This window comes from Danio rerio, chromosome 2 (assembly GCF_052040795.2).
Source record: "Danio rerio strain M-AB ecotype USA chromosome 2, GRCz13ab, whole genome shotgun sequence".
NCBI lineage: Eukaryota > Metazoa > Chordata > Actinopteri > Cypriniformes > Danionidae > Danio > Danio rerio.
In genome coordinates, this window is record NC_141022.1 from 7422415 (window position 1) to 7447500 (window position 25086).

Genomic DNA, 25086 nt, shown 5'->3' on the forward strand with positions numbered 1-25086 from the left:
GAAAACTCTAAAAATAATGTGTGCACTTTAAATACCCGGATGATGCACTTATTCAACACGTAAAATAAAGTGTGGAATGTTGGACATTTCACGCACTCAGTTAGTAAAAAAAAAACCTTAGTGTTCTATTTGGGATGACACTCCATTAAGTGTTCTATTTGGGATGACCGCGGCTCTGCACAGTTTAGTTCCAACCCTGCTTCAACACACTTAAGCTGCGGTCACATTAGAGTTTGGGCATGCGAAATTCTGTCGTGCGGCACTGCGAAAAGGGGCGGGATTAAACAAGCTTATTAGACATTTTAAAAAGCGAGCGATTGATTCATGTTTTTAATTTCTGTCCAGAGGGGTCGTGTTTTGATCCTCGGTTGGTCTCTGGCAGTCAAGTGATGCAATTTCGCAGGTCAGAATTCACCAAGCTTGAACTTTGCACCGCAGCAACCTGCAAAATTTAAATCATGACCCTGTGTTTTCGGTCTGACGCATTCGCGTGCGTATGAATGGAAGTCTATTGGAGGAAAAGCCCAATGTGACCGCAGCTTTACCTGTAGGTTTTAAACAAGCCTGAAGGACTCAATTAGTTTGATCAGGTGTTTTTAAATTAGGTTGTAAGCTAAACTGCAGAGCTGTGGCGCTCCAAGAACTGGATTTGACACTTGTGTTCTATACTATTCTGTTGAGTGCATAAGTGCATAGTGTATAGTGAACAGCTCGAGTCTTCAGTAAATAACTCAGCAATTTTAAATGATCCAGTCAGAGTGAGTCTCTATTTTCAACCTATTGATTCAAACGATCTGGTTAAAGAGAGTCTTCACTAAACAACTCACAAATTCAAATGATTTGGTCAGACTGTTACTGGGTGTTACTGAGTGTTTCATTAGGAAGGATTTGAAGGGATTAGAGCAGGGGTGCCCAAGCTCGGTCTTGGAGGGCCGATGTCTTGCATAGTTTAGCTTCAACCACGTACAACACACCTGCCTGGAAGTTTTTAGTATACCTTGAAAGAGCCTGATTAGTTGGTTCAGTTGGGCACCCCTGGATTAGAGCATAGGGATTTTAAAAGAATTTTTAGTGGTGTTTAACCTTTAATTGGGATAGGAGTGGAGTTACAGACAGGAAGAGCAGAGACCGGGGAAGAGTCAGCAAAGGACCGCAAGCCAAGAATCGAACTCAGGTCGTTGTGAGCTCCATGGTGCTGTATGTAAGCACACTTAACCACTAAGCTATTGGCACAGACCAGATGAGTCCTTTTTAGCTGAACACAGTGTGTGACACCAAACAACTTCCCTGCTCAAAGGATCCTGGCACAAAGTTTCCATCAGCTGAATCCTTCAAACCCCTACATTCCGTATAGCTTACATTATGCTTTACTGCAATGGTCACCAAACTCGGTCCTTGAGGGATTTTAGCTCCAACCCTGATCAAACACACCTGAACAATCTAATAAAGGTCTTACTAGGTATACTTGGAACACCCAGGGAGGTGCGATAAGGCAAGTTGAAGCTAAACCCTGCAGGGACACCGGCCCTCCAGGACCGAGATTTGTGACCCCTGCTTTACTGTAAATTTGACTGTTTCGCATAGTCATGAATAAAATACATAGCATCATTATTAAAGGGATAGCTCTGTTTTAGTCTCATACATAATGGAGATAAGTAAACCATGCTTATTTTTAGGTGATCTTTCATTTTAGCATGTGAGAAAACAAGAGTCGGTTTCATTCTGCAACAGCCTCACAAAACTGCACCTATTTAGACCTCTCTGACAGAAAATCAATCCCAGACCTCACACCCCACAGCCCTTCCCCTCCCCAAAAAAGTTTTTTTATTCTTGTAGGGGGACCCTAACTCTTATGAGGGATTTGAGAGCAGACTTGTTCACAGGATTCTCTTAATGCCATGTCAAAAGTACGTGCCAGGAATAAAGTCTTTTGTATTCGTGTTGTGGGATTGTTTTAAGGATGCTGCTAGCATTACTACACAGAATTTCCTAGTTCATTAGGCCTTACTTATCCAAACATAAATCTGATAGGTTTAACTTAAATCAACAGACCATTTTTATGACAATACCCAAATAATAATAATAATAAAATGGATATTTTATTCATTGCCCATTATCCAAGTCAACAAGGGAGCAATTAAAAATTAAAACCACCGAGCAATGTTCCTTCCTTGCACAGCCATTCATTAGGAAATCATTCTGTGTTTTCCCCAGAGCATGTGAACTTTGTTAATTGGAATTTGTTTTTCCAGCATTGTCCGCTGTATATTGTTGTGTCAATAGCTACAATTTAACTTCATGAATGATTTGGATTTTCTAGTTGGGCTATATCCACCATAGACATTTAAGAGGACAATACACCACTGATACCACCTGTCCTCCAACCTATTCAACCATATAGGTCATCTGTCACTTTCCTGAAATATGACCCAAAAGAGCGTTTACTAAAATAGTGCCCCCACTGTGCTCATGACATGAGTTCTGCCCTTTCGTCTACATAATTCAGGATATGTATTGTTGAGGGAACACATACTTTGGTCAAATATAAACCTTGAATAGACTGTAAATTGTGATTCGTGGCTTCATCTAAAGATGTAGATGTATATTTTTGTAAATGTTAAATGTAATTTAAAACACACTTCAGCCAACATTTTTTGTGAAATGGTAAAAAAAAAATTTTTACATTTGACTGCAGTTTTAAGGTAGACTACAGGACAGTATGATGCCAACAACTCTTGTTCCTTTCAGTTTAAATGTTTTTATTATTAGAATTTTTCGCAGACATTCACCTGAAAATACACTTTTTTAAACAAACATAAAACTTGCATTCTAATTAGACGTTTGAAAAAATAAATTATTAATAATAATAATAATAATAATAATAATAATAATAATAAACCAACAACAAACAACAGCCATAAATAACAATTAAACAAAAAACTAAAATAATAAACACTTAAATACAGCTTAAAGTGACATTTAAAGGCATAACTAGGTGAATTAGGTTAACTAGGCAGGATATGGCAATTAGGCAAGTTGTTTAATGATCGTTTGTTCTGCAGACTATCGAAAAAATATATAGCTTAAAGACGCTAATAATTTTGTCCTTAAAATGATCTTTATAAAATTAATACCTGCTTTTATTCTTACCGAAATAAAACAAATAAGACTTTCTCCAGAAGAAAAAATATTAATCAGACATACTGTAAAAATGTCCTTGCTCTGTTAAACATCATTTGCGAAATATTTGAAGAGCCCCTATTAAACATGAAATAGGGTCATATTTTGGTTGTAAGGGTCTCCAACAATGGTCTATTATGCATGCAATAAAAAAACTTTTATTATCTTATAATCTGCATTTATTTTTATCTAATTATCCCAGCGACTCCCGTATGAATAGTTCAGTGATTCATTTGTACTCTTTACTGATCCTTCCTTTAACAAACGGCCGATGAAGAATTCTTTGTAAGCATGTAGTTTCTAGAAGCACTCCAACTGCTCAAGGCTGGGCTATAATGCTGAGGTTTTATCTTTGGGTAGAGACTCAATAATATCCATCTGCACACTGTGACTTCATTCGACCGACGTGCATGTGTGTGTGTGTGGCTTTTTTTCTGTGTTAGAGGGCGGGGCCGCAGGTTTCAAATCTCCCAGGTTTGCGCGTGCAACTACTTGTTTCGTGGATACATCATCGCGAAACACGTAATGACTAGTTATCAAGACAACTCGTTTGTTGTTTTAAACACTGTACACTTAAAGATTTAGGCCTTAGCTGGATATTTCACTATTTCACTTCACTTAGAGCTGTGTTACACACTACATGAAAGGTTTTTTCAAAAACCCATAATATGGGCTCTTTAGAAAAGAAAAAGAATCAAAGAGGGACTAATAATGCTGAATTCAACTGTACATGTTAATATGGAGATATGGCATCATCAATTCGGTGAGTGGGAAAAAAAACAATGTGGGCCTCAAAATCACTGGGATTTGTATCTTATTTTAATGTCAGTAAATTTCAAATAGAGACTTATTGTGTTTCTGTCACTCCAATATGACAGTGGACACACTATACCTGCACACAGCTCTGTCCAAACAGCTTGCAAAAGTTGATATTCATCATAGGTGCCCTTTTAGGGTTTAGTCATATCTAGTTGTGATATTATGAAAGCAAAAAGCATTAAACAAGACCAATAACCTTGATTTATTAACACAGTATTCCCTATTTCCCCATGATTTATGCAAGGCATTTGCCCACCAGCGACTATAGTTGCTGATTGGACTTTTGATTAATTATACCGAAAAATAAACGATAGATCTTTGTAAGATTACTTTTGTTTGAATGATTCCTAGATTGATCATCATGTAAATATATATTTATCAAACAAAAAATATATACTTTTTCTAACAAGAAAATTGCTTTTCTTTGGTAGGGTTTACCTTCATTATGCATCCATAAATTAGGGGTGGGAGGTTGAAAGCCTTGTGTGACGAAGTCAGTCAGTTACTTTTTTATTTCTTGAAATACTTTATTTGAAATAAAACATGGTTAACATGTTAAAAATTGCTTATAAAAGGAAAATGGCTATTATACACGGTAAAAAAAAATTAATTAGTGTTGGAACAACATGAAGGAATTAACTTAGCTTATTATTTTTACAAAGTGAAGTGGAATGAACATAAAACAATTAAGATGAAGCTGAAATACAGTTCATTAGTCGAAAATATCAGGTAAGTTTATCAGATGTATTTGGGGCGGAGTTTTTTCAAGCCTTTCTGAAATGATGAGTCACACACAAATGCCATTTATAGCACACACACACACACACACACACACACACACACACACACACACACACACACACACACACACACACACACACACAGTTGAAGTCAGAATTATTTCCCCTTTCTTTGAATTTTTTTCTTTTTTTAATATATCCCAAATGATATTTAACAGAGCACAGAAATTTTTACAGTATGTCTGATAATATTTTTTTCATCTGAAGAAAGTCTGATTTGTTTTATTTCGGCTAGAATAAAAGCAGTTATGAATATTTTAATCACCATTTTAAGGACAAAAAAATTATTAGCCCCTTTAAGCTATATATATTTTTTCAATAGTCTACAGAACAAACCATCGTTATACAATTACTTGCCTTATTACCCTAACCTGCCTAGTTACCCTAATTAACCTAGTTAAGCTTTAAAATGTCACTTTAAGCTGTATAGAAGTGTCTTGAAAAATATATAGTAAAATATTATTTACTGTCATCATGGCAAAGATAAAATAAATAAGTTATTAAACATAAGTTATTAAAACTATTATGTTTAGAAATGTGTTGAAAAAAATCTGCTCTCTGTTAAACAGAAATGGGGGACAAAATAAACAGGGGCGCTAATAATTCAGAGGGGCTAATAATTCTGACTTCAATTGTATATGAATAAATGTTTACAAAAAACTCCTTAAAACCCCTAGCATGCCAAAGTTTTAACTTTGGAGTTCAAGTCGTGGCAAGTCAGTTTCATTGCAACTTTAAGGGATAGTTCACCCAAATAATGAAAATGTACTCATTATTTATTCACCCTCAAGTGATTTCTCAAGAGTTTCTTTTGTTGTAAATAAAACAAGATAGTTTTGAAAAAACAAGCAAAAAAACACCACTGACTTTCATAGTAAGAAATACAAATACTTTGGAGGTCAATGATTACCTTTAAAAAAAAAAGCAACAGAAGAAAGTCATAATGATTTGCCATCTTAATGACTTGTTGTCCAAATAATAATAATAATAATTCCTGACAATTATATAGCGCTTTTCTAGGCGCTCAAAGCGCTTTACACATAGGGGGGAATTTCTTCATCCACCACTAGTGTGCAGCATCCACCTGGATGACGCGACGGCAGCCATATTGCGCCAGACTGCACACCAAACAGCAGCTGATTGGTGGAGAGGAGAGGAACCGATTATGATATGGGGAGGGTTCGAAGACCATGATGGACAGAGGCCAGTGGGCAAGTTTAGCCAATGTCTGGTCATTGTCAATATGCTATAACTACTCTTATCTCATTTACATATTGCTCCATTTTAGTTGATTTTGTTTATATATACATTATATTAATAATAATCTATTTAACTATATCCATTGTAATGTTTCTTAGTTATGCTTCCCAGATAGCATACGTATGTGGGCCACTTTAGGGAGTTGGTGGTATTCCTTCAGCCCAGACAAAATGAATGTGAGCCTGAAGTGGACCACCTGTACAATGCCAAATGGGGGCCAAAGATTCAAATTCATGTATGGACCATTTAAGGCAAAGATTTGGCACTTATAGCAAAATGTAATCTCAATCTGAGCCTAATGTGACCCATGTGGAAAATTCAAAATTTGTCCCAAATGACAGAGGACAAATGTGGGTCACAGTTGGCAAAATAGTGGCATAGTCATTTAAGGGTAATCTGGGTCAAAACCTAAAGTAGCTCACACGTGTAAGTGCAAATGTGGCCCAGTTATCTTAAGACATATGTGGGTCACTTTTGGCAAATATTTGGCACAGTAAGCTCTGGCTATTGCGGCTGAGAGGCTCATGTGGCCCAGAGAAAATATGGCAAATGTGGCCCAGTTATTTTAAAACATATGTGTGCCCTCTTTTGGCAAATATTCAGCACAGTAAGCTATGGCTAATGCAGCCGTTAGCCTAAAGTGGTGCAGAGAAGATATTAAAAATGTGGCCCAGTTATCCAAAAAAACAAATGTGAACCACATAGACTAAAGTCACCATCATGGAGAAAAGTTTTTGCTTTAGTTGGGCTCATAGCCCCTATCCTCTAAATATAAATTTTCTTTTTGGCCGTTGTAACTTTTCAGAACTTTACTTGAAAAGTTTGTTCATTACAGCAAACAAAATGAAGTAAGGCACAACCTGTGATGAAATAATATAAATCACTGATGTTTACCAATGTTTAATCCATTATTAGAAGTAATAAGCGAGATCTGGCCAGAATAAAAGCAAACTGTGGCCCAGAATAGGGTCAGTTCTGGATCATTTGGTTGAATTCTGGCTAATACATGTTATTGCTTTGGCTTATTTGTGGCCCAGATCTGACAAACAGGAGCGGACCGCCCTAGAGGCATCATTTCATTCAGTATGTGGTCAAGATGTAAGTGTCTGGTGTGGACCGGATCTGGGCCAGAATAAAAGCAAACTGTGGCCCAGAATAAGGTCAGTTCTAGTTTGTTTAGTTGAATTCTGGCTAATATGTGATATTGCTAGGGCTTAATTGTGACCGAGACCTGGCAAACAGGAGCGGACCGCTCAAGTGCCGTCATTTCATGTGGTATGTGGGTCGTATATAAGTGTCTGGTGTGGAACGGATTTGAGCCACATGAATTTTGCTAGCTGGGTTGGTTCATTATATAATTGATCAATTGTTTTTAGGCTGACAATTTTAACCTCTGTCTAGGGATAACGGTGGATTTTTTTTTTTTTTAATTTGCAGCAATTCTAATTAACATACATTGTCTCTGCCAAATAAATAAATAAAGGTCTGGAACAAGGATTAATAAATGATGACAGAATTTTCATTTTTAGGTGAGTTATCTCTTTAAGGTATGGAAGGATATCCAACGAGAATTCATGTTAGATTCATGCATACAGTGCAACCTCTGGCGATACATGCGTCTTTCTCGCATACAGTTATTATTACCGCCTCAGAGGTGAGTTCATTATTCAGTGCGCACTTATCAGCAGCGTAACCTTGCGCCTGCGGCGTTTGTGATAGACTCCACACTGATCTCATTTGCTCGAGCTTTGTTTAAAGTGCCAGTGCCAAGTACAGCCTTTAAATATAAATCCATTCTTAAACCGACTGAAGTGCTCTGGATACAGATAACCCAAGGTTTTCCTTTGACAAGAAGAAAACTCTCAAACAGTCATCAGTAAAGCAGCGACTTAATCCCAAGCATCCGAAAGCCATTTCCAATTCTGTCCTGCTACAATCAGTCATTCGCAATCGCGAGCGGGCAAACTCTTTTTGGGGTCTGATCCTGTTTGCTAAGAGGATCCCAGGCTAAGTTGCTATTAATGAGGACAAAGCGCCTGTCGGTGTTATTCACAACATGCATCACCGTGATGGATCAGCCTGGCTCTTCCATTTAGACTCTTTCCTGCATTGACTAATTTAACTCATTAGTTGCGTCTAGCATGAAGAGAGCAACACAGATGTATGGAAGATGTATTATAAGGTTAGCCGAGGTGTTAAATGGAGCTAGTTGGACGATTCTTCAGTGTTAGTCTTATAGATGAGCAGGTGAGGGAGGACGTCATTCGTGAGAGCATAAATTAGGGGTTGATTATGACGCGTTGATTATAAATCTGTCAGGCTCATTAGTTAGCTTGGTCTTCGGTACAGTCGCAGATGGCCTCAGTGACTGACCTCATTAGATATGTTTACATCCAAAGATGCGGATTGAAGGTATCCGCAAAACTGAAAGATTTGCAAATAAAGCACTGCTTCCATCATTTGTGTCGTAGAGAACAAAATCGTCACTTCCAGATGAACTGGTGCCAAATACCAAGAAGAAAAACTGAATTTAGAGCACTCTGGAACTTTCCCATTGGGCACCTAACATTATTAGGTGTTAACATTGGGTTATGTCAGGATTTTATCAAGACAAAATCACATAATCTGACATAGTGACTTTTGTAACTGACAATAAATATCGTGTGACCTGACCAGGGCTTAACAATGAAGATATATATTTGTCAACAACAAAAAAAAAGAAGGGAGCGACTTCTTTGGGAAACTCGGACGCTCAAGACAGTTCTGAAGGTAATAATACTTCACCACTGTGATTACAGACATTGGGCTCTATTTTACTGATCTTGGTGCAAAGTCCAAAGCGCAGGGCGCAAAAGCATTAAGGGCATGTCCGAATCCACTTTTGCTATTTTAAGGACGAAAAAATCCGCTTTGCACCGTGATGCATGGTCTAACTGTGTTAAGCTTATTCTCTTAATGAGTTATAGGTGTGCTTTTGAAAATAAACCAATCAGAGTCTCATCTCCCATTCCCTTTAAGGGTGCTTTCACATTAGCACTTTTGGTCCGCACCCAGGTTCGTTTGACATCATAGTACTGTACGTTTAGCTAGTGTGAACGTGTCTTCTGAACTCTGGTACGGTTCACTTCTGATGTGAATGCAATCATACTAAATAACAGAAGTGAACCGCCAACTGTACAACTAACTATCGTTTTTATAACGTTTGTTCGTGTGTGTGTGTGTCTTTGTCACGTTTCGTACCTTGGTAACACGCGCAGGACTGAGCCAGGGCAAACACAGTGATACACAGTGATGTTTGCTTGTCTCCTCCAAAAACAGCTTCTGCATACACTGTGTGATGTTCTGAATGTTTATAATATTTTTTGCGGCAGATGGAGGCGAGTCGCTTTCTGTATGTCCAAAACCAAAAGCTTCAGTTAAAGCAGAAATGACCGCGATGTGCGGACGCCTTTCCATTTCAGCGCTTGCTTTCGTGACCGTCACCTAGCAACGGCCGTAAAAAAAACAGCAGCTCGATGACGCAAGCGTACTGGGTTCAGAAGGAAATAAGACAGTATGAACACAAACCAACCGAGGAAGTGGCAGGGGGAGACAATCGAACTTGGGTATGGTCCAGGCAAATGAACCAAGTGTGAATACACCGTGAGAGTCAGTTGTGTCGCGCAAAAGCGTATTTGCTATTTACATGACAGACTTTGTAAGTGGAAAAACTAAACACTTTATTAACAAGAAAACAGTTAAACAGAGCATCTGTAGCGCGAGAATGAGAGATGAGCCGCCTCATTCTTTACTTTCACTTTAACTTCTTCGTGGATAAGGAAACGTGTTGTACGCACAGACATCCATTAGCCTACATCATTAATTTCGTTTGTTAAGCACAAACATTTGTTTCATAACTATTTCTATATTCAGTTCTAATTTACAGCAAGTGAATAAATGAACAATAATAACGAAGTGTGTGTGTGTGTGAGCTATATGCAAATGCACATGCTTTGGCCCATATGGTCCAAAACCTGACAGGTGGACAAATCTAAGCTTGTTTTTAACAAAACAATTATACATATGCATATAGTAAATAATACTTATACTAATAATAACATTATACAAAAGCAAGTAGTCATGAATAAACTGAAAAAGCCCCCGAGATGATGAAGGCATGAAAGTATTTTTTTCATATTTATGAAGGCTAGAAAATAATATGTTTTGTAATATTTTAATCCTTTATTATATTTATTTATTTAATTTTATATATCCTTATTTTATCCTATATATATCTTTAATATTTTAATTCTTTTTCATTTGTAAAGATATTTGCATATTGCTCTGCATCTTGTGTGTATTAAGCAGTGTGTAAGCGAGGCACAACTCTGCGCTGGAGTTTAGACCGGGTTTGTTTTGGTCTATTGAAAAATCTATTATAGTTTCTCAAAATAGCAACGTGCCAGCAATGCGCCTCAGAACGCCTTCCTTTTTATACCAGCCTATGAGCGCATATGCATTTGCTATTTAAACAGTGTGGCATAACACCTCAAAACGCCTCTTGCACCAATCTGAAACCAGCAAATAACTATTGCGTCGTGCCTTGCGCCACATTGCGCTGGGTGTATGATAGGGCCCTATAAGTTTTGCTTGCTAGAAAATGCTTCTTGATTTAAGAACGTTTAGATATTTGGACTAGAAATAAGACAAAAACTCCAAGTAAGAAAAAAAAAACCTGTCTCTACACTAATTAATGGTGTTAATGAGTAACGATTGTCTGTGTGCTGTAATAGTGCTTTAATGCCATCAAGAGCATTGATTCACTTATCAGGTGATTTCTTGCTGTTAGAAAAAGTTTTTCATTTTAACGCTGGCGATAAATGTAGGGGTGAAATACTCGCTGTGCTTTTGTATTAATCAAGGTGGTAAATTCCGAGTGTTTGGAGAGGCACGTTAAGCGCGGTCACATTATTCACAGCGTTTTACTCTTCAGTAAAGTGGTAAAGAGAAGAAGGCCAAAGAACATTAACCTTCACGTGAACTTGCGACGCTTCTTTCTGGCACCTAAATTAAATCTGACCACAGGACACCATCATTTAGATCACGGAAATCTGTTTGCAGTGCTGAAGTGTCTCTGTGTTCAGCAGGGAAGATTTGTTTTAGCTTGTTGTTCCTCGTTTCTGGCCAGATGTTGTCATCTAGTGTCAATCAGTACTTTGAAAGAAACAGGTCACATAGAATTGTCCTTTAAAAAAGACTACAAGAAAGACTAAAACTAATACTACTACTACTACTACTACCAATAATAATAAATAATAATAATGATTATAATAATAATGATAATAATAAAAATAATAATACATTATTGGAACATGCAAAACCCATTTGAAACATGTTAGTAATAATTATTATTATTATTATTATTAATAAAAAAAAATAATAATAATTATTATTATTATCATACAATTGGTATACATTATTGGAACATGTGAAACATTTGAAACAAGTAAACAAACAATAATAATAATAATTATTATTATTTTTATTATTAATATATATATTTTTTATCATACAATTGTTATACATTATTGAAACATGCGAAACACATTTGAAACATGTTAATAAATAATAATAATAATAATAATAAATAATAATAATAATAACAATACTACTACTACTACTACTACTACTACTACTACTAATAATAATAATAATAATAATAATAATTATTATTATTATTATTAATATTATAAAATTGTTATACATTATTGGAACATGCGAAAAACATTTGGAACATTTTATTAATTTTATTAATAATAATACTACTACTACTACTACTAATAATAATAATAATAATAATAATAATAATAATAATAATAATAATTATTATTATTATTATTATTATTGTTATTATTATCATTATCTTTATTATTATTATTAATATTATTATTACATTTATTTATTAAAATGTTCTAAATGTGTTTTGCATGTTCCAATAATGTTTTATTATTATTATTATTATTATTATTATTATTATTATATTATTATTATTACTATCATTATTATAAAATTATAATAATACATTATTAGAACATGTGAAAAACATTTGGAACAATGTATAAATAAAAACACAATATCACGGTATCTTCTTTTTTGGACTAAACGTGAATGTCTTTTATGTGAAATATACTATCTAGGTCAGAAACAAACAACAAAAAAATGACATGCATTTTGCATGATACCTCTTATTTTGGTATGCCTTCTTATTTATAAGGGATTTATAAAGCATAAACAGTCCTCACTATAGATTAGGTCACAAAACTGGATGAAGTTGAGTTAATAAAGCCTTTATTAACATACAAATGAACTATTAATATATGCCTGTATAATAAGAATTATAAATGATAATTTTAATAGTTTATTAGTCATTTACTAACTCATTATGAATGATCTTTAAAAAAAAAACCAACTGCTTAAATAACTGGTTTGTAAATAATGCAATACTTAAGTATTGAAAAACGAATCATTTACAAAGTTTGAAAGTACAATTATTAAGCACATTATAAATGTGGTTGTAAGTCAAGAATACAGCATTTGTAGCTGCAGTTATAAACTGCTTAATAACATTTATTAATTTGGAATTAATACTTAACAGATAATGAATTTACTATTTGCTAATGCTTAATAAATGGTTTATAGTGTGTAGTTGTTATAAAGTGTTACCAAATATGACATACAAATGCTTAAGTTTAAGAGTCCACTTCTGGTGCAAAGTATTTATACCATTATCATTAGTAAGGTTGCAGTTGTTGTAGTTGTAACAGTAGTAGTTGAAGTAGTAGTCATTGTAATAGTATCGTTTGTTATTGAGTAATTGTTACGGAGATTATAGAAGTTGTAGTTCATGTAGTAGTAGATGTCATTGGTATAGTAGTAGCAGAAGTAGTAATGGTGTGGTTGTTACAGTAGTAGTAGTAGTCGTTGTTGGTGTAGTAATATCAGTAGTAGATGTTGTTGATGTAGATGTAGTAGAAGTGATTGTAGTAGTAGTGGTAGTAGTAGTAGTAGTAGTAGTAGTAGTAGTAGTAGTCGCAGTAGACATTGTTGTATTAGTTGTAGCAAACGCTATAGTAGTGGAAGTTGTAGTAGTATCAGTATTAGTAGACACTTTAGTAGTAGTAGTCGTGGTTGTGGCTGTAGTAGAAGCAGTAGTAGTTGTAATATAAGTAACTTTCTGTAGTAGTAGTTGGTGTAGCACTTGTGATTTATTATTATTGTTGTCAGTTATTACTGTTGTCCTTTCTCTCTTTTTACTCTCATATTTACTATCATACATTAATAAGCATTGTTGTTACTCCCTACCTCTGACTGGTTTCTTTCTATATGTTTTATCTATATCTGTGACACTTGCTTCATTTATTGACTGTTATTGTTCCTAATGTATGTACTCTGACCTGTCCACCAAGTTACCTTCACATGCATAAACACACTCACACGCACACACTCACGCACATACCAGTTCCTGACTATATTGTTGATGTTTTTGTTTTGTTTGTTTTGTTGCTTTGTATTTGTTATCTGTTGATGTTTTCTTGTATTTGTATGATTTTTGCATATTCTAATAAAAAAAAAAATAAATAAATAAATAAACTGCTTACTAACGTAGAAAAAAAAAAAAAAAGGTCCACTTCTGATCAAACTGCATGGGATTTTTCTGGTCTATCAATGTTATACCGCAAAAAAGTCATGTTTTTTTGTAAAGATTTGTACATTTAATACGAAAACAATCAAATATTTAATAAAAACTTTATGCTATAAGATTAGATTTCTTTATTTCCGATAAGTTCATATCTCCTAATAAAGAATTTATGCTGTTTATCATTTTTAATAGATTTTTTTAATGACTATGTGATTTTACATATTAATCTTCAATAAAATCTTTAACAAATGTTTTACAACAACAAAAGTAACTATACTGGGCAAGTCATGAATAACTAACCACGGGGAGTGACACATACAACTGAGGTAAGATCCACAATGCAGGTTTATTCGTCGTCAGGCAAGCAATGGTCAATACATGTGCAAACGGGTATGTGAAGGCAGTCCAGAATCGTAATCAGTAACAGGCGAAAGGTCAAAAGGCAGGCGGCAGACAAAGACAAGGATGCTAACGAGGCTAAGGTCGGTACACAGGATAACAAGACAAAGAAAATGCGTTGTAGTGCTACTTACAGTGAACAAAACTCGGCAAAGTGAATGGGTGAGTGTGTGGTTTAAATAGTGTGTGCAATCAGTCTCTGACAATCCTCAGGTGGTGTGAATATAATCAGTTTAGATGAGGAAGCATGTGTGTCAGGGTGAAGTGCATGTATGAAAATGTAGTCCAGAAATGGCGGAATTGTAGTCCATAAGTTATTTTGAGTGAAATCCAGCAATCTATGGAGTTATGATCGCTGGAGATTGTGACAATAACAATATACTGCAAAAGATCCTGAATTTGTCTGGTGAAAAAAGATCATGCGCATGTTTTGTAGGCTGTAGCTTTTAGCATAGAACAAATGTATTAACAGAGATAATGTTTATCCATTAAATAAAATATACACAACACCCTGAAAAAAACACACTGAAATAACAGGTTATGTATGAGAGCTTCTAAAGCCAAAAAAATAATAATAGTTTTCAGTCAAATACATATATATATATATATATATATATATATATATATATATATATATATATATATATATATATATATATTCAATAAAAGATATTCAAATATAAAATTCAATATATTTTGGACAGAATTCAATGTAACATGTAAGACATTGTGTGTAAAGATATACAGAATGCTTTAGAGTGTATGAAAATGAATGGCAGCTTTTGTTTTTAATCCAACAGCCGCAAAACTACACAATGAACGTTGAGTCAGGATGATGATGGGGAAACAGAATATTTACCTACCTAGTAAAACTAAAGGCTGATTTATACTTCTGCGTCAAACGCCGGCGTATGCTACGGCGCTGATGCATAGCCCTTCGCCGTGGCCATCGCCATCACTGACGTGCACCTCTCAAAAAATGTAACTACACGTCGGAACGACGCGTAGCGTAAGCTCTGTGATTGGTCGGCTTGGTAGCGCTGACGAGTCTGGGCGGGACCAAGACCCGAGCGAATGGCGTGAGCGATTGTTTACAAGTGTGGAGTCCCGTGAAGGAGCTCCAGATGGAAAGTTTTATTTTGTGTTTACCTCATAGTTAAAGTTGTTGCACGTCCGCCGGTTCCTGCCTCAAAATGAGCGAGTTTGAGCCACTTGTACATCCCAGAAGTGTTCAGGAAAAGCAAAAAAGCAGCGAAGAAACTCGACACAGAAAAACATATACACCTCACTGCCAACTAGCGTTTCAGAAGTGTTAATGCAGACAGCTACGCGCGTTGCAAGCGCCGTGGTTTACGCTGGTCACCTGACGCAGAAGTATAAATCAGGCTTCAAACGTAAAGTAGTATTGGGTACCTTTTACTTAAGTGCATTTTTGAAGCCGTACCTCGTTACTTTTACTTGAGTACCAAAGTGTAGTCAGTACTTCAACTTTTACCAAAGTGATTTTAAACATGAGTATCTATACTTCTGCTTAAGTAAAGGATTTTTGTACTTTTGCCATCTCCGATTAAAACCTTAAAGAGCCCATATTATACATGAAATAGGGTCATATCTTGGTTGTAAGGGTCTCCAACAACAGTCTAATATGCATGCAAGGTCAAAAAACACTTTCATGGTCTTATAATCTGCATTTATTTTTACCTAATTATCCCAGCGACTCCTGTATGAATCGTCCAGTGATTCATTTGTTCCCAAACCCCTCCTTAGCGCGAAGCTACTCTGCGCTGATTGGACCGATGACAGTCTGTCGCGATTGGTCGACTGCCTTCAGTCAGAGAATGAAATGCCCAATAGCTAATCAGCAATATAAAAAGTAATCACAGTTCATACACGCTCGATAGTGTAGGCGTGGATTTTAGCTGCCACACACACACAAAAACACACACACACCTCCGGAAGACAACGCTCCCGCTTTCGCCCGCACCCGCCAGGTTTTAGCCTGAGAACCCGCCCCGTTTTCTGCCCGCCGCGCCCGATCCCGCTAGAGGGGGGGGAGAACACAACCAAAAATCACCCAGCTATACAGTCCAGACAGCCAAGCTGTCTGTATAAACACACACACAGCACCAAGCACACAAAGCTCTCTCTCTCTCTCTCTCTCTCTCTCTCTCTCTCTCTCTCTCTCTCATACGCGCGCGTGCGCACTAACACACATACACACAAGCACCAAGCAGACACATCTTTCTCATTCGCATAGCAATATCCGTGATATTGCTAGACAGCCCGCTCCCGTCCCAAATTAAACCCGTTACCGACCGCTCCCGCGATTTATTCGGAAATTTATTGCAGACCTCTACCACGGAGCTCCATAAACAAAGCAGCACGCGTCGCGTTTTTAACATGACTTTGCACGCGATAAGAGAATATAGCCAGTTAACCTGATACAGTACACGCGGTTGCAAGTAACAAATCACAACTAAATACATTTGCAAGCTAGAGTCAACGAGGCAACAACTTTAATCGCACGTACTTACACTTGAGAAATGGAGGAAGAAACCCATCCTGACGTCCATCAGTAAGTTACTCTTTACTGATCCTTCCTTTAACAAACGCAGATGAAGTATTCTGTGTAGCATGTAGCTTCCAGAAGTTTCCAGTAGTTTCCAACTGCTTGGTCATAATGCTGATGTTTCAACTTTGGGTACTCCTTAATATCCATCTGCAGTGTGACTTCAATCGACCGGCATGCTTGTGTGCCTGTGTTTGTGGGTGTGTGTGTGTGTGTGTGTGTGTGTGTGTGTGTGTGTGTGTGTGTGTGTGTGTGTGTGTGTGTGTGACTGGGTTTCTGCGTCAGAGGGCGGGGCCTCAGGTTTGAAATCTCCCGGGTTTGCGCGTGCACGTGAATAACTTGGTTTCATTCGTACGTCATGGTGAAACACCTAATGATTCGGTATCAAGGCGACTCGTTTGAAGCACTATGAGTCGACTCTTTTATAGATGAATCAACCATTTTAAACACTGTATTCTTACAGATTTAAGCCTTAGCTGGATACTTCACTTCACTTAGAGCTGTGTTACACACTACATGAAGGGGAATTTTCAAAAACCCATAATATGGGCTCTTTAAGAAGTGATTTATTTAATCATCAAGAAAGATAAACAATTTGTAAATAAAACATACATTGATTGATACACATTTATCTTTAATAAACAATTTAGGAACACCTGCTAATAATGTCCAATAAACATATATTGCCTGTATAGAGAGTGGTCTAAAATAAAAGTAAATCTATTGCGATTATTGTCTAAAGCCAAACATTAGCTTTATAGTAGCAAATGATATTATTATTCGAGTAAAATCCTTCCTAACATGACCCTCCTCCATATTCATGGTTAACAACAAACATTATGTTCCTGTAATTTACCATGTTCGGCATGCAATATTTCCCATTTATTCTTTGATCTACAATCAGATGCAGAGTGCAACAACAGGCCTATTGTGTTTTTGGCCTTTCCGGGGACAATGAGCTCGGACCTGAGAGAGAATTTTGAGGATTTAATGAATCTCCCCCGCAGCAGCATTAACAGAAGTGTAAGAGCCTGCTGTGGCTGTAATGAAGTTGTGATTTCTCTCTTCTCTCTCTCACACACTCTACTGATTCTTGCCCTTGACTTCATGCCATTTGAATACATTTTATAGCTGCTTTCCATAAATGATGAACTATCTGAGCTTCTAAATAATTTTTATTCCTGGATAAAATCCACAGCGTTGCGCCACGGCTATAAGAAATGAAAAGTCTTCGCTATGCTGCACAAAGATAATAAAAATGTTAATTAAATACAGTGATGTTAACCTAATTAGTTTCATGATGAATTGGGAGCAGATGTAAGCAACTCTTGCATCATTACACAAACAGAAGTAGATCCGCATAGTTGTTGCTGTTGTGAAAGTGCTGATTTTGTTGATTTTTTTATTGTCGCTTAACTTTTAAAATGCTGATGATTTAGATAATGCTCAAAAACACCATATGAGGGAAAATATTAACAGTGTACAAAATATGCCAGTAAAAGACACATGCAAATGCATTTTAGACTAAGTTTAACCTTCATCTGTAAAACCAGGCAAAGATTAAATATCTCAGACAAAGTATATTAATTTGTAATTGCTTATGTTCAATTAATGTGCCACTAGATTGTCTTTAACATCATAAGTATTAACACTTAAATGCTAAAAATTATCTTGTCTCTTCTCCTCGTCAATTTCCCCTCCTCTATTTCTGCAGATGAAGAATAGATTAGTTTTAATAAGTGGTCAAATTTCCAAAGCAAAAAATCAGGTATTGGGGCAGGGCAGGAAATGACGCAAAAGCCATGGCTGTGTCTGTGCACGGATTCGTGTTCGGTTACCTTGGAAGAACAAACTCAGACTGTGAGAACACAGAATACATCTGAGAAATTAGATGCTGCAAGCTTCTAATTAAGCTGTATGACCTGTACACACACACACACACACACACACACACACACACACACACACACATATATATATATATATATACACATATTTGCCCCCTTTTGTAATTTTTTCTTCTAGAGAAAGACTTATTTTTTTATTTCGGCTAGAATAAAAGCAGTTTTTAATTTTTTAAAAACTATTTTTGGGACAAAATTATTAGCCCCTTTAAGCTATTTTTTTTCAATAGTCTACAGAACAAACCATCGTTATACAGTAACTTGCCTAATTACCCTAACCTGCCTAGTTCACCTTATTAACCTAGTTAAGCCTTTAAATGTCACATTAAGCTGTATAAAAGTGTCCTGAAAAATATCAAGTAAAATATTATTTACTGTCATCATGACAAAGATAAAATAAATCAGTTATTAAAAATAAGTTTTTAAAACTATTATGATTAGAAATGTGCTAAAGCAATCTTCCCTCCATTAAACAGAAATTGTGGAAAAAAATAGGCAGAGGCTATAATAATTCAGGGGGGCTAATAATTCTGACTTCAACTGTATAAATATATATATATATATATATATATATATATATATATATATATATATATATATATATATATATATATATATATATGTGTGTGTGTGTGTGGTAAAGCACTTTTAATAAAGATAATTTGTACAATGCAAAAAAAAAAAAATTTTAGCAAGCAAAAGGCTCGGACCACTAGTAGTTTGTTGGGGCCCTCTAGTGGAGGCAGAGCCCTAAGCAGTCGCTAAGTTCGCTTATAGGAAGGGCCGGCTCTGTTTCTCAACGTCATGTTGCTCCAATCCGAGACCTTCTTTCATATTCAGAACACCAATGAAGATATTTTAGATGAAATCTGAGAGCTCTCTTATCCTTCAAAGACAGCAACGGCCCAGAAACTTTCCAGAAAAGAAACCATAAAATATCCCTTGTGACTGTATGGTCTTTTTTGGACTTTGAACGTCTCGAGACCATCTCTGTTTATGCTGGAGCTCTTGAATTTCAATTAAAATATATTAATTTGAACAAGAGCATTGGAATGTCATGACATTTTTGAGTGAACTAGCCCTTTAAATAAGCTAAGACGTCATTTGAATTCGCAGCTCGCACATGCAATTTGAATCATGTTTGCATTTGTTTGGCCATTGTTTAAGTCACTGTCGGAGAAACAGAACAACAGTTGAATTTTTCAGGAATAATGTAACCTTGATTGTTCAAAATTTGAAGGAATATATTTTAGGCAATTTTTAAAAAATTATTATTATTCTCATTACTTTCTCTTCCACCTCCTCAGTAAATGTTATTCAAGCATTTTGATTCTCTCTGCTGATTAATGTTTGGTTACTGCAGAGGCTTTTAATACATTCTCTTCTCTATTGAGAAACTGTATGCAAAGGTCAGATCCAGTGACACAATGATTTTTTTGCGGTTTTGAGAGGCTTGCCGCTGTGTTTAGGAGAAACATACAGAACTTTCAAAATATATGTTCTCCTTTTATAGATCTCCTGATTGCATACATGAGAGAAATGGTTTTGTGTGTCAATTATTGTTATTATTTATACAATTTTTTCCTCCTCTTAGCGGTGGGCTCGAAAGTTCATAAGGAAAAGTCTGTCATAAGGACAGTGTTCTAATGTTCTTTTTTTCCATGACATTATATGATTGTGCAGCTGAAAGTATTTAAGGCAATATGTCTGAAAAATATCTATTTTTCTGTTTGCTTTTCCAGAGATTATGACTATTGTGTATTATATAGTCACCAATATTAGTATTTATAGATAGTTTGTTTATCCCCTTCTTGTTTATTTATCCTTTAATATTTATTCATTTATTCATTCATTCATTCATTCATTCATTCATTCATTCATTCATTTATTTATTTATTTATATATTTTGCAAAGCGTAAAAAGCATTGCTCCTGATATGCTTTGCTGCATGTTTCAGATGACAAATCCACTAGAGGGTGTTGTTTACATTGTTCTTCTTCGAATCTTAAATATGTTTTATTGTACATTTCAAATGCACAATCTTTTTGTACATGCCCGCAAGAAGGCGGGGCTTGTCGTATAGATCACCTAAAAAACCACTGACCTAAGCCCTTCCTTGAACCCAACCAATAGTGTTTTCAAAAATAAACGTAAGAGAAAAGTTCATTGGGACCAGATAGTTTTACCTCAATTTTACATTGTTTTAATCTCTTTTGTGAAACTGTGCTTCACTCAAACCAGCCGCTTTGTTTCATAACTACAACACCATACAGAGTGAGCTACTGAGAAAACTGATCAAACCAGAAAGGTTGTCCATATAGAGGTAGACAGATGTTAAGACACTGTAAAATTGTTTTGTAGTATTTATTTGCTGTTCTGCAAAGACCTGCACAAAATAATCCTTGATAATATGTTGATAATCTATGGCTCAATTTTAACGATCTAGGCACAAAGGCTAAAGAGCAGGACGCAAAAGCAGTAATGGTATGTCCGAATCCACATTTGCTATTTTAAGGATGAGAAAATATGCTCTGCGTTTTGGTGCATGGTCTGACAGGGTTGTCTTTATTTTCCTAATTAGTTATGGGTGTGTTTTGAGCATAACATCAAATAAACCAATCAGAGTCTCATCTCCCATTCTCTTTAGGAGTCATTTGCTATTTACATGGCAGACTTTTTTCTAAATTCAGTTCTAATTTCCAGCAAAGAATAACTGAACAATAATAATGAAATGTGGTCAAAAAACTGAGTTATATTAAAACACGTCCTATTTTTATGCACCTTATGGTGATGCATATGTCTTCAAAACCCGACAGGTGGAAAAATTGAAACTTGATTTTATTAAAAATAAAATGTAAATATGCATATAATTAATAATAGAGTTAACAATAATAACATTATACAAATGCAGATAGTTATAAATAAACTAAAAAAAAAAGCCCCCCCCCCCCCCCCCCCCTAAGGCATGGAGGAAGTGGTTTTTATATTTATGTAGAAAATAATGATTTTTGCAAAATTTTTCATTTATTATGTTTTTTTATATGTAAAGTTTTTTTGTGTATTGCTGTACATCCTGTGTGCATTAAGCAATGTGTAAGCGTTTGGACCTGCATAGACGCAGAACTAACGCGCTCTGCACTAGACTTTAAACCAAGTTTCGGTTGGTCAATGGTGTGATCTATTTCAGTTTCTCAAAATAGCAACGCGTCAACAAGGCGCCTTAACAAACCTCCTTTTTAGACTGGAACACCCATGAGTCTAAAAAGTGGCTCAAACAGATTTGTTATTTATACAATGTGGTGCAAAACGTGAAAATTATGGTTGCCATGGTCTGAAAATAGCAACAAATCGTGCCAAGCACATCTTGCACCTAATTGCGCAGGGTGTATGATAGGGCCCTATCTCTGTAAATATCATTTATATAAAAAGAAAAGAAAGATTTTGGTGTCATACTGCTCTGTAGCATGGATTTTACTTGGAAACTGCAGTCAATAGTACATTTAAGTACATTTTTAGCCAGTGTTGAGACACTTGAAAAATATATATTTTGCTGATTATTCAAACAAATTATTTTTAAAAAAAATTAAACATCAATCCTTAGGATTGTTTTGTGGAAAACTTAATTGTTATATGTTCAATCCAATTAAATTTGTGAAAACAATTAAGTTAACTTAATCGGTTTGTGTTGGGACAAGATGAAGGAATTCAGCATTTTTTACAGTGCTCTACTATCATAATAAAGTCAAAAACAGCAAAAATGAAATATATCTTTAAAAATCAAAGACAAAATGGTGCCAATAATTTTGACCAATGGGTACCGGAGGAAAACCCTCATTTTATATTAGCTTTTCTTTCTTAATTACCAGGAATTTTCCGGAAAAGTCTGTATCTCTGAACAGATCCCGTTTGAAAATACGGGTAAATTAGTTCCAGCGATTTTCCAGAAAGAGAAGTTGTAACATTACCGGTACGTTCACTCTAGCCAATCAGAACATTAAGACACATTCACATCCGCACTGTTTATGAAAATAAAAGCCTTTGAATAGTTTTTCAGACACATTTAGCTACTAGATGTTAGTCAGATGTTCCTCCTTAATGCCAACTGTGGGAAACGGTAGATAAAATGCTTATGATAAACCGCTGTGGGCTCTGCTTCAACTGCGTGACGCACATGCATGTGAAGGACATGAACAAATGTACATCTCGACATGTGAACGTATTCCTCCATATGTTTTCATCGAAGTTGTTCACAATACTTATCCATCCACAGAGTTTGCAATGTCGTCAAATGTGTAAACATTTAGCTGCGGTTCGTGCTTCTGCCTTTGGATATCTCTGGGACAATATCAGCTGCATAAATGCTAAAGCTTTAAATAAAAGTGAACCCATAAACAAAAGCCCGACCACTTCTATTTCCAAATACAAGCACAACCGTTTCGAGATCATTTCTGGTTAATGATGTCAAAATTCATTGGTATTTTGGAATGGCTGTGTGAATGGCTCTTTCCGGAAAAATTCCAGAGCATCCTTGCCTGTGTTGAACTTACCGGTAAAGTCGTTCCAGAAATTTTCTCGATATTTACCGGTATCCCTGTGTGAAAGGGACTACTGAGACCCCCCTGCCGCCAAATTTCTAATGATTTTGTTTCAATGCAAGTTTTTGTGAATAACATTACATCTCTTCTCACAGCCATCTCTCTCATAATCTCTAAGTGAGCCAATGGTTTTAACCATGACTGTAGAATCTGACAGAATGCATCAATACACGTTCCACCCTGTCTTCCCGCTTCAGAGGGTATTACATCATCACATTGAATAACTCTGTTTGTTTTGAGGCACTTCAGGGGATCTTTACCAATCGCTTCAATCAATTGATGAAACAAAACTAATAATTGCTTATATTGTGTCGCTCTCTCTTCAGGTAACCGAGACCAGGACCGGCCCTTTGGGCTGCAGTAACTATGACAACCTCGACTCTGTCAGCTCTGTTCTGGTACACAGCCACGAGAACAAAGTTCAGTTGCAAGGTAAAAAAAAAAAAAAAAAAAAAACCCTCATCCCGACATGACTCTGAAGTGTTTCCAGAGGTTGCGCTTGTGTGATGAGCCATGGCCATTACACGATCAAAGCCGTTGTCTAATTAGCCTGCTAATTATACACAAATCTTGAATGCTGAGAGTTGACTGTGCCTGCTAATTAGATTAAAGGATTTAGCATCTGACAAAAAGCAGGAACCACCGACTTCCAGCCATGGAAAAAGAAGAGGCATGTGTGGTCTCTCTCTCACCCTCCTGTGTTTCTCTTTCCAGGACTTCAAGCTATTCTGCCTGCTTATTTAAGGAGCGGCTTTGTTCAGGCCGCCTTAGGCTACATAGGCTGCAATGCTGAAGGCCAATTTGTGTGCAAAGACAATGATTGCTGGTGCCAATGCGCTGCAGAGTTTCCTCAGTGTAACTGCCCCGAGGCGGATATCCACTCCCAGGAAAGTTACCTGGAGCGCATGAGGGACGCCTGGAGGCTGGAGAACCAGGAATTTCAACACTCAGGTGCCAAAATGTCTAACTTTTCTCTTTTTCCCCGTGGAGCATTTTCATACATACACATGAGGTGCAGGGGTTCCCGTTAGATTGTTAAACTGCTTGGCTAGTTTTAGGGTAGTTTGAGACATTCTTGGTCAACCTACTTTAAATCACGATTGACTAGTTAGAATAATACATATTGGAAAAAAATGCACAACCAACTGGGATGGATGGATGAAATTATAGATGTTTAGAGATGGATGGATGGATGGATGGATGGATGGATGGATGGATGGATGGATGGATGGATGGATGGATGGATGGATGGATGGATGGATGGAGTGGACAGACGGATGAATTGAATTATCCGTCTGTCCACTCTAATAGAAGATCCAAACTCTATGTGGGCGGAGTAATACAGAAGGGTGAGGAGGCTGTAGGCTTGCTGTTTTTTTATATTTAATATTTAAATAATATTAAATAATAAATAAATAATGCATAATAACTTGAATAAAACAGACTATTGGATTAAGATTCATAAGAAAATGCAATTTCAACATATCTAACCTAAAAGTTACTTGTCCTTCATTTGTAATTGTACTTTTTTTTACACCATTACATGTAAAATGAATTGTATGAAACCGACCAATCAGAATCAAGTATTCTACAACGCCATGTGGTAAACTATAATAGTATACAATTTAGCAAAGAACACATTACGAGACAGAAACGTGCGCTCTTGTCCACTTGAAAGTACATTACGCTGCAGCTAAACACAGACTACATGCAACAATTAGCAGATCAAGTCTCATCCCGAAATTACATTGTCAAACCAACGCTTGAAAATGTCAATAACAACAGGCGTACAGTTGATTTGGAAAGGGAAGAGAAAAAAAAATATTCAAAAATATGGTTGGTAATGAGAAATCATAAGATTTGGCCAGCATGGCTCGATTTT

The 25086-nt window shown here is 36.1% G+C and overlaps 2 protein-coding genes across 2 annotated transcripts in view; one reads left to right on the top strand and one right to left on the bottom strand.

The window, feature by feature from the left end:
* The window catches only part of LOC147846195 (uncharacterized), a 1020765-nt gene that overhangs the window by 498112 nt on the left and 497567 nt on the right, over nucleotides 1-25086 (bottom strand). The gene's annotated exons all lie outside the window — the stretch shown is intronic.
* The window catches only part of brinp3b (BMP/retinoic acid inducible neural specific 3b), a 69596-nt gene that overhangs the window by 31392 nt on the left and 13118 nt on the right, over nucleotides 1-25086 (top strand). The window contains exons 5-6 of the mRNA XM_087240391.1: nucleotides 23531-23636; nucleotides 23919-24155. Of these exons, the coding sequence (XP_087096517.1) occupies nucleotides 23531-23636; nucleotides 23919-24155 (343 nt within the window). The remainder of the gene's footprint in view (nucleotides 1-23530; nucleotides 23637-23918; nucleotides 24156-25086) is intronic.